General features: G+C 46.0%; 1 protein-coding gene across 3 annotated transcripts; it reads left to right on the top strand.

Moving 5' to 3' along the window:
* The first annotated feature begins 4,239 nt into the window (after positions 1-4,239).
* LOC123154880 (putative receptor-like protein kinase At4g00960) lies at positions 4,240-9,478 on the top strand. 3 transcript variants are annotated; one of them, XM_044573496.1, is made up of 8 exons: positions 4,240-5,493; positions 5,956-6,008; positions 6,461-6,540; positions 6,785-6,939; positions 7,916-8,126; positions 8,211-8,442; positions 8,556-8,718; positions 8,838-9,096. In XM_044573496.1, the coding sequence occupies exons 1-8, from the start codon at positions 5,047-5,049 to the stop codon at positions 8,886-8,888; spliced, it is 1,392 nt and encodes a 463-aa protein (XP_044429431.1). In that variant the 5' UTR covers positions 4,240-5,046; the 3' UTR covers positions 8,889-9,096. The 3 variants fall into 3 exon arrangements, with proteins under 3 accessions (XP_044429431.1, XP_044429432.1, XP_044429430.1); XM_044573497.1 differs by having other exon boundaries at positions 4,241-5,493; positions 8,833-9,118; XM_044573495.1 differs by having other exon boundaries at positions 4,254-5,493; positions 8,965-9,478.
* The last annotated feature ends 1,425 nt before the right edge of the window (positions 9,479-10,903 follow it).

Raw genomic sequence — 10,903 nt, 5'->3', positions numbered from 1 at the left:
TGTGTTTTATCAAGTATCCGGTTCTAGTTGTCATAAGGTCAAGGTACAACTCCAAGTCGTCCTGTTACCGAAGATCACGGCTATTCGAATAGATTAACTTCCCTGCAGGGGTGCACCACATAACCCAACACGCTCGATCCCATTTGGCTGGACACACTTTCCTGGGTCATGCCCGGCCTCGGAAGATCAACACGTCGCAGCCCCACCTAGGCAAAACAGAGAGGCCAGCACGCCGGTCTAAACCTAAGCGCACAGGGGTCTGGGCCCATCGCCCATAGCACACCTGCACGTTGCGTAGGGCGGCCGAAAGCAGACCTAGCCTAGTAGGCGTTCCAGTCCAATTCGGCGCGCGCCGCTCCGTCGCTGACGTCTGAAGTGCTTCGGCTGATACCACGACGTCGGGATACCCATAACTACTCCCGCGTAGATGGTTAGTGCGTATAGGCTCGTAGCCAGACTCAGATCAAATACCAAGATCTCGTTAAGCGTGTTAAGTATCCGCGAACGCCGAACAGGGCCAGGCCCACCTGTCTCCTAGGTGGTCTCAACCTGCCCTGTCGCTCCGCCACAAAGTAACAGTCGAGGGCCGTCGGGAACCCAGGCCCACCTCTACCGGGATGGAGCCACCTGTCCTTTCAGCCCCCTCGTCAGAATCACTTGCGGGTACTCAATGAGCTGACCCGACTTTAGTCACCATCTGTATAGTATGTATGTATGTATAGTATATACCCGTGATCACCTCCCAAGTGATCACGGCCCGATAGTATAGCAAGGCAGACTGACAAGAATGTAGGGCCAATGATGATAAACTAGCATCCTATACTAAGCATTTAGGATTGCAGGTAAGGTATCAACAAATGTAGCGACAATGTCAGGCTATGCATCAGAATAGGATTAACGAAAGCAGTAACATGCTACACTACTCTAATGCAAGCAGTATAGAGGAGAATAGGCGATATCTGGTGATCAAGGGGGGGCTTGCCTGGTTGCTCTGGCAAGAGAGAGGGGTCGTCAACTCCGTAGTCGAACTGGTCAGCATCAGCGTTGGTCTCGTAGTCTACCGGAGATAAGAGGGGGAAGAAACAATGAATACAATGCAAACATAAACACGATGATGCATGATGTGACAATGAGCGGTGCTAGGTGTGCCCTAACGTGGTATGAGGTGGTACCGGTTAAGGGGGGAAACATCCGGGAAAGTATTCCCGGTGTTTCGCGTTTTCGGGCAGAGGAGCCGGAGGGGGAAAGTTGCGAGTTCGATAGGTTAGGGGTGTGTGGCAGACGAACGGACTGCGTATCCGGATTCGTCTCGTCGTTCTGAGCAACTATCATGTACAAAGTATTTTCATCCGAGTTACGGATTATTTTGTATTAATTTTAAAGTTTTATGTCATTTTTAGAATTAACAGAATTAATTAAACCGAAAATCATTTTATCACGTCATCATGATGTCAGCATGACATCAACAGTCAACTGTGGACTTTGACTAGTCAACAGACCACTCGGTCCCACATGTCATTGTCTAAGGATAATTAAACAGGTTTAATTAGTTTAACTAGTGATTAGGTTAGTCTAAACAGAATTAATTAAGTTAATTAATTTAGTTAATTAATTAATTAACATTTTTATTTATTTATTTTTATTACTTTTTTTTTGTTCTGGGGCTGTGGGGCCCTCGTGTCATAGAGTCAAGGCCTTAACGGGCGCGGGCACTGGGCTTCGCCCCGGTCGTGCAGGCGCGTGCGCCAGGCGCCTTAGCGCGCGGACAGGGGGGAAGGGGACGGCGTGTGGTCCGGCACCGGCGACCGTGGCCGGTGCAGGGCGGCGCGGCGAGGCCGGCCGGAGCTGAGGGGAGGCGCGATGGCATGTGCGCGGGGCGCCAGAGGCGAGCAGCGCAACGACGAGCGAAGCTGGGCCGCGCGGGCGGGGCGCCGCGGCCGAGCGGGAAGTTGCATCGCGCAGGGCGCGGTCGGGCAGCCGTGTACGGCGAGGCGACGGCGGGGGAACGGCTCGGGCGCACGGTGACAGGGGAAGAGGGGAGAGGAGGAGGGCGCGTGCTCACTGGGCCCTGCAGGTGTGCGATAGTGGGCTCGAGGTGGCGACGGTGACGACGAAGACGAGGAAGCAGTGGCCGGCGAGGCTCGGTGCGGTCCGGCGCGGAAGAGGCGGTGGGGCGGCGACGGGGCGCATCATGGCTTGGGGAGGCCGTCGGGGAGGAGGTCGAGGAGGTCGGCGTGGGGAGGAGACGAGGAGGCGCCGGCATGGGGAGGAGATGAGGAGGCGCCGGCGGAGACGGGCGTGGGGATGAGGCGGCGAGGTCAGGCCCCCATGCCCCGATCTGATCTGGATCGGGGGGAGGCAGAGGAGGGGGCGAGTGGGAGTAGTGGGGGGGGGGGGTGGCGCTAGGTCACGGGGAGGGGAGGAGGCCTAGTAGGCCAGGGGTGCGGGAGTGGGTCGGCTGGGCCGACTGGCTTCTTCGGCCAACTGGGCTAAGTCCCAGTCGGGGGGGGGGGGGGGTGTCTTTTATTTCTTTTTTCTTTGCTACAGTTTTTATTTTATTTTTGCTCTGGTTTGTTAATTGCTTAACCACCAAAAGACTTTTGTAAATCATGTAGCTTGTCACATGAACATCATTGCATTATATATCAACAATGCCACAAAAAGCTGAAGGTCTTCCGAAAAGGTTTAATTATTTTTAGAAAGTAAAAAGGCAAAGTGATGTGCTGTTGGTCCACTGTTTTAATTCCTAGGGGCATTTTTGGAGCTTCTAAAGTGTTGGTTTTATTTTTATAACAGCTTTGGTAATTTTTGCAATATTGTGAACATTTTAGTTTTTAGCGTTTCAAAACTTTTGTTGTTTGTTTTTATTTTAAATTTTAATCTCGATCGGGTTTCGAACTAAAACGATATTAGCACAGAAACCGGGGTGACGTGGCATCGCTAACGTGGGATTACTGTAGCTTGATTATCTGGGCGTCACATCTGCCCACCATGGTACGTTCGTGCCAAGTGCATGCCACCCCCCCCCCCCCCCCCTGGTAATTGACTTGCAGATGGCGGAGCTCCTGGCATGTCGTAGAGTGATCAAGCTGGTGTTAAAGTTTGCTCTGGAATCTGATAGTAAGGAGGCAGCTAACACGATCTCTTCTGTGGAGACGAACATGTCCCTCCATGGCCCTATAGTTGGGTAGATCAAGTTTGCTGCTCCATTCAGCGGAAGAGATCATGATCAGGTGGGTCCGACGATCGACTAAGCACCACCTAGCCAGGGAAGGTTGTCGTCAGCATTTGTGCAAAACTTGGTTTAACAAACCTCTGGGTTGTTTTTCTGGATGCTTTGAACTCGGATATGTCCGAGATAGTTCAATAAACCGGCAACAATTCCAACGAGAAAAGAAGAAGAAAACGTGTTAAACAAGCAAATCGGTTCATCGAATGAAATCACGTGCTCCTCTCGTTTCATAATATAAGAGTGTTTTTGAACTAATGTAGGGGCGGAGGGAGTAGACCGCCAGTGGAGTTGAAGCGAGAAAAAAATGGCTAAACAAAGAAGAAATATCAAACGGATCGAAATTCAGAATAGCTCGAGGGCCTTATGTGCAAACATCACCCCACTAGCAGACCTGGCCAAATGGGCCGGCCCGACACGGCACAGCTCGGCCCATCGTAATCGTGCCTGGCACAGCCCGCCCCGCCATGGCACGATTATTAGCCGGGTCGTGCCGGGTCGGCCCACGTGCTGCCCCCTCCAGCCCAGGCACGGCCCAGAAGCTATACGGGCCGGTCCAATGGCATGCCAGGCACGCCTGGCCTGTTAGGCTGCCGCCCTGCTAGGCTGTTTTTGGGCCAAATTTGGCCTATGGACCTATTTTTTCGGTCAGATATATTTAAAAAATCCTAAATAAAAATAAAAATAAATAAACGGGTCATGTCGTCCTGGCCCGCGTGCTCAGCCTTCAGGCCCAGGCACGGCCCCTGGCGTGCCGTGTGCCGGGCTGGCCCGTGTAGCGCGTGTCGTGCCGTGCAGGCGTGCTACTGGGCCGGCCCAGATATCCCGGACCGTCTTCCCAGCGTCGACGAATCAACCAGTCAGCGTCCTCCTCCCCACGGCCACGGTCGACTCCTCCCTTCCCTACAACGCCGCTCGCCGGAGCTACGCCACCTTCAGCCTGCCCATCTCCGTCCGTCCACCTCTCTCCTCTCTCCGCACGCAGCACAGCAGCCGCGGCGCGTTCTCGGTTCTCCCTACGCGCGCACTATCGCCTAGCTGGCTAGTGGGAGGTGGTGTGAGTGAGACGGCGTGGTGTTCGTAGCAGAACCATGGTCGGGAGCTCGTGGAAGTGCCTCACGCGGTCAGTCCGCGGGGATCCAGCGACGGCGTTTGGTTCTGGACGGCGACGGATGCCCGCGTGCCACTTGGAGGAGAGCACAAGATGTTTGTCGTTATGCTATTGCCGCGTCCGCGTGCACCGGGAGCCGTCCAGATGGCACCGGTGGCAGTGCCTCCTCCCTGCCATTTACTGGTTGTCCTGCCCTTTGATCTATTGCTCAGTCATAGGTTCGTTCGTGTGGTCTTAGACAAGTTGCAGATGTTCAGGATTATCTCTCTGGGTGGACTGCTCTCCACCGGCCGCAGGCCAGGTGTTTGTGGAAATTCCGCAGGATGAGAATCTGTGCCCTGATGGTGCCAGGATAATATCTACGTTTCTGTTAGATATTCTTAAGGTGTAGGAAGTAGTCTTGGACTCTTGGTGTTGGTGGTGTTGAAATGCCATGCCAAATTGTTTTACTTTCTGAAAAATCATGTTCTTCTGGTATAGGACCTACTTTCAGAAAAATCTGAGTCCAGTCACCACCTCAACAGTTTGGATGTGGCCATCCTATCAGGGGAGGTTCCTTATACAACTTCCCAACCACATAGTCAATCATGAAGTCTGAAGGCTGCGACGCACTCGCTGCTCAGAGAAGTCCTATGGTATAGGAGCTGGCTACTGAGTGCTTGTTCTCAGCGCTCTCCAGTCTTCTTCACCAGCAAACTGAGAGAAGATGATGCTCTGCAATGGTGTCAGTCAGGTGGCCAGCATAGCGCAGCTTGCTGGGGTGGACGCGTATGGACTCATCACGATGATCGTTGAGGCTGCAAGGACAGTTAGAAGGAACCAGGAAACCTGCCAGCTGCTGGCGCGGCGTGTGAAGATGATTGGAGACCTTCTCCAGCAGCTCGAGAGCACGCAGCTGATGCAGCATACGGAGACGAGGAACCCCGTCGAGCAGCTGGAGGAGACGCTCCAACGTACGTACGTGGTCATCACATCCTGTCAAGGCAGCAGCTACCTACGCAGCTGCTTTATTGGAGGGAAGCAAGCTGACCAGCTCCATCAGGTGCAGAATGAGATCGCCTTCTACCTCCAGCTCTTCCCTCTTGTTGGCTTCGTCGATACAAGTCGGACCTGGTCACGGCTTCTACACAGAGCTCATCCTCTTGGTACAGAGGTACATATATTCATCTCACTTTTCTAGATAGATGTGAATGGTACAGATATCATGTGCATGAGTTTGCCAGCACAAATTCAGTTACAGATGCTGCTTTTTTAAATCTCTTGTGTGAGCAGTACAGTAGTCAACTTCAATTGTCACTTTATCTGATTGTGTTAATAACAAAAGACTGCACTATTATGAACACTTTCATATCAAATCTAATATTAAAGAATCCGGTTCTCAAGATCATGCCACTTCTGAACACTGCACAGATGCCAGGCCAATATGGTTTGTCAGGGTTGCAGCCCCCCCCCCCCCCCCCTACATGTTGTCGACAGAAATTTTTGCCTATTATGTTTCATAGTTAATATTGATTTGTTGCTGGAATATTGCTCGTTATTTCCATAATGTTTATTCAAGAGAAAATTATGTTGAAAGGATCTTATTTCCATCTCTCTCTTTTTTTGCATCTCAAAGGGTACTATGGATGAGTTACATGCAGTCCATCCTTCAGAACATCATAACAATAGGTATGGTATATCAACAGTACCTTGTTTTATGCTGAATTCAGTCACATTCATGGATTCCCCTTTGCTGTGCATTCAAACCATTGTGGACCTGCTTCAGTTTCCAGCTCTTTTAGTCAAGGTATAGAATGAAGGATGCACAAACAATTTCTTGTAGCACAATGAAATTGAACTTGTTGAGCATCACACCTTTTCAAATTATAACCATGACCGGACTTGTAATTGGTCTATATCAATTTAGTGCACTAACTTTGCAGATTATTGAGACTCTGCTTTACAACTTAATCACCAGGCTCCCACCTAGTTGTGTGCTACTTTAGTAGGCATTAAGCAAGACTTTAACCTCGTGTGTCCCACCCATAAATACAAATGAAAAATCATTAAATTTTAACACCTAAATCTTGATTTCCTTTACTTATCTCTTTTTGATATCTTTTTTATTGTAAAAAACTCAGAACAGAGGCCTTCAAGGCAATTCATTTAGAAGATCCGGGAACTCCTCCCTGTGCAAAATCTGACGAAGAACAAAAAACAAGTATGTGCACTCAAATACTTGACGACTTCTTCTAGTTTATAACTAGGTGCTACAAATTTCACAGTTTAACTCCACTGCATATGCACATATGCTTTTGGACGAGTCAGCTTTTGTTTATTGTTCTACTTACTTTTGTCGGTGCTAGCTATCCCATAGAAGCAGTTTGAAAATTGTGTATTTACTCTTTGAAACAAGCATGCCCTGCCTTATAATCAATGACAAGGTGCATTTCTCTATGGATCAGGCCAAGCCATGAATATGGAGGAAATAGTCAATCTCATAGGTGTTGCAAAAGGTGCAGAGCTACCCTATTTTAGTTTCTCTCAGATATTGGCTGCTACAGACAATTTATCATTGCGGAACTTGCTTGGAAATGGTGTATTCGGCTGTACCTACAAGGTAATACTTTCTTGAAACAAGCTTTAGTATGTGACAGCCTTGGACTGCTTAAGATCATGCATTTGCAATACTATAGAATTAAAATATGAAATCTCAGTTTGCCACCCTAGGGTAAAATACAATCATTTATATAAAAAAAAGTACATGGATTTTCTCTAAAAAGACAAGTAGATTGATTCTCTATCCTGAATATTTTCTCCCCCATATTTAATTTGCTGTAATATTCTTTTTGGAACTGAAGTGCATCTTTTGACAGTATGGTGTTTACATTTTTATCAGCTCCAACTCATAGAGGCATAGATGAATCCAGCTTTTGAAATGTAGTTTCCTGTCTAATAGGAATGGTATCCAGTGGCAAAATCAGATTAAATATCTGTGGGACATGTATTACATAAGTATGTTGAATGGGGTCAGAAATGTAGTTTCCGCTATTGTTTGTCAGTCAAAGCATGCATAAAGTGGGTGGAAGCTGCAATAGTATGGTCAATTGACTTCTTTGACTTTTGGTAAGAAGTGTGGGGTCTTTGATTATGCCTCCACCTCTGATAGTTTCTGCATGACTGAAATAATGGGACAGTACTACATTTGCATATATCCCAATTGCTTATGAACTTAAACTGGATTGGATTTAGTTCAACGTAGCTTCAATTTAGTGACATCCTATACCAATTGCAATTTTCATATATGGAGAGAATTCAGGATTATTAAAGAGGATAGGAATAGTGCTATGTAGATTATCTCATATCTACTTGAATTTTATTTTCTTCGAAAAGGGAAACTGTACATCTCTACTTGAGCTACCATCCATTGTTTGCATATGCCAGTAATGCTACTGATGAGTGGTAATTTGCTCTCATACACTAGCAATAGTCAGGCTTATCCACAGTACATTTAACCATACCCCAAATCTTTTTCTCTGAACCTCCTCAATCCATGTTGAGATGGGTTCTTCAATGTTGCCATTTAATTTTTTCAGGGCAAACTACCTGATGGTCTCGATATTGCTGTCAAAAGACTCAGCACATCTTCACATCAAGGCCTATCAGAGTTCCGAGCTGAGATTGAAGTCATTCCGAATCTTCGACATAAAAATATAATTTCGCTACTTGGGTTTTGTGTTCAAGGAAAAGAAAAGATACTTGTCTATGAATATATGTCGAACAATAGCTTGGCAGCCGTCATTTCTGGCATGTTTCTACTAATTATCTGGGCTTGTATTTATTATTTGTCAGAAAATGCATCTCCCTAATAATGCATTTACATTTTTGTAGATGAGTCAAAAAGGAAATTGCTTAATTGGTCAAAGCGTCTTCAAATAATCAAAGGGATAGCAGATGGCCTTGTTTATCTGCATCTGCATTCTCAGATGGGCATTGTCCACAGGGATTTGAAACCAAGTAATGTCCTGTTGGATACTGAATTGAATGTTAAAATTTCTGATTTTGGTCTGGCTAAAAAGCTAGCTCCAGATGCAATTGCGGAAGATATTGTATGCGGCACATAGTAAGAGCTCATCTGATTCAACAATCTAGTTATGAGATGCAACTGTCTTATTTCATCTGGAAGTGTTTGCAAGTGCACCGCCATGAATGACGATCCCATTTTTCATCTACTAGTGGCTATGCAGATCCTGAATATGCTACTACCGGAATGTTATCGCAGAAGGCAGATGTATACAGCTTTGGCATCGTAGTTCTTGAGATAATATGTGGAAACAACCCTTGGTTTTATATGGTGAAGGCGAAGAAGGGCTCATCTCCAGGATCACTTCCTGATCATGTAAGTAATTTTGTATTATCATGACATAATTCGATTCGCAGTAGTGCATAGCTCCTATCGGGTGAATACTCACCCTTTCTCAATAATCTGCCACTGCACTTTACCTCGAAGCAGAGCAGTGTGTGGCTACACAATCTTTAAGATGCCTTGAACTTCAGGATCTTTCATAAATATGGGTGCCTTTTATGTACAAAATCACCAGTGAAAATTCAATACGTCACTTGAAATGGCTTGGAATACTTTCAGGCACGCAAGTATCGGAAGAGGCCCCGCAAGCTTGTTGACCCACTGCTAAGCGCTAGCAAGAGCGAGAGAGCCCAGATTGCGGAATGCGTTAAGGTGGCTCTGCTGTGCGTCCACTGTCGTCCTGAATGTAGGCCCGGCATGTCGGAAGTTGTGGTGATGCTCTGCAGCGTCGGGAGTGGGAGATCGTCACCAGCTTACTGCTGTCACTGAGTAATCATCAGGGGTTGTAGTTGACCGAGGACGGCCAAAGATTATGACCGTCACATTCACATACATGTTTTACAATGGGCATGGCATTGACAAAAGAAGTGGGATTCTGCATTCTGGTCTGGCTCTTGGTCGCCCAAGTTCAGTTGAAGGTGAATACATACCCTGAACCGGGCGCGTGCTCCAGGCTTGGGAGCCAATTTACGCGTTTGGAATACTTATCAGAAAAAAATGTCATGGTGCTTCATGATCACAAATACTTATTTAGTAAAAAAAAATGCAAGTGCCAAATACTTTTGATTTGTAAGCCTTGTGGTTGTCTTTCTTGATTATTTTCTACTCCCTCCGGACCATAATATAAGAGCGTTTTTGACACTACAATTATATTATGGGACGAAGGGAGTACTTTTGAGGCACTAAAAAAATAGAAAGACGTGGCTAGCCAACAAATGTTTACTGGCTTGTGTGCCCGTGCAAACACGCCAGAAAGGAAGCAGTATGGGATTCCTCCCTTTTTTTTCAGGAAAAATACTATTTCCACACATAAAAAAATCTAAAAAAAGTATACATATAAGCATATATTTGTAGTGTTCATGTACAAAATTTCATGAACTTATATGATCTTTTTCTTTTTGAGAGGCATGTACATATATGTTCATATGTGATGCACACGCAAAAAGACAAATAAGTACATAGATTAAAATGGGCTTTGTCTTTGTTGTATTTGGACCAAATATTTGTAATTTACTCATTTTTTGTCTAGCATGCAACCAATCGCATTAGTTAATGAAACCTTACACATACTTGAAGAACATGCATATACATTTGTAGAAGAAGAAAAATGATACTTTCTGAAACTTCTAAATACAATTTGATATTTTTTGAAAAAAAGGGCTCAATGACGGGGGTAAGCTGGTGACAATCCGCCTAGCAAACTTAGGGGGCTTTCAGGGAGTCTGGACATCCGCCTAGCAACCAAAAACCACCAAGTCAGACATCGGGACATCCCCTCTCTCTCATCAACCATGGCATGCACATGCGTAGATGGATGAAACCAGATTAATACGGGATGACTCCCTCCCCCTATCCTGTCCGTTTTAAGAATTTGCGTTGGAGATGCTTTAAGCACTTTGGGAAAACCCCAAAGTTCTCTCTTAATTAAGGTATATAATACGTGTAGAAAAAAAATTCTCAAGTGTTCAAATTATCACTAGTGTACGAAATGACCTGACTCTAACACCATCGTGCACCCGTAACTTGTTGGCACTCAGATTTGTCGTCCATCACAAAACACAGAGCTATTTTTCTGTGTTACAGTACTATGCTAGTTTACTATCAACACTAACTGGGAAGTCAATAAAATAAACAAATCAAGAGAATGCATGAAGTAAATTACATTCTAGTATTTAGGGAATTTGTTAAGCTTAATTACTTTATATTGAAGAAAGTGTTGTTAACTTAATTTAGTGTAACAATAAAAAAAAATGGAGTGTGGCTAGCTCTCATCTAGATGAGAATTAACTAAGTCACATCTAATCTATTGTTCGGCAGTACGACCGTTATATGCATGAGTTATTTTGTGACGAACGACATATGTAGTTTTTTCTACCTCCAAGGGTCATGATAGCCATGCACGGTGGATGCACATGCTTTGAGACTCACACATTGCCATTTACTAATTGCCGAAAAAGGGTTCCCCCCGCTTTGTATACAAAGCAACCAACCGGATCAT

The sequence above is a fragment of the Triticum aestivum genome, chromosome 7A (genome assembly GCF_018294505.1).
Source record: "Triticum aestivum cultivar Chinese Spring chromosome 7A, IWGSC CS RefSeq v2.1, whole genome shotgun sequence".
Classification (NCBI taxonomy): Eukaryota; Viridiplantae; Streptophyta; class Magnoliopsida; order Poales; family Poaceae; genus Triticum; species Triticum aestivum.
The sequence above is the reverse complement of the archived record's forward strand: the minus strand, read 5'-3'. Positions and strand labels throughout refer to the sequence as shown.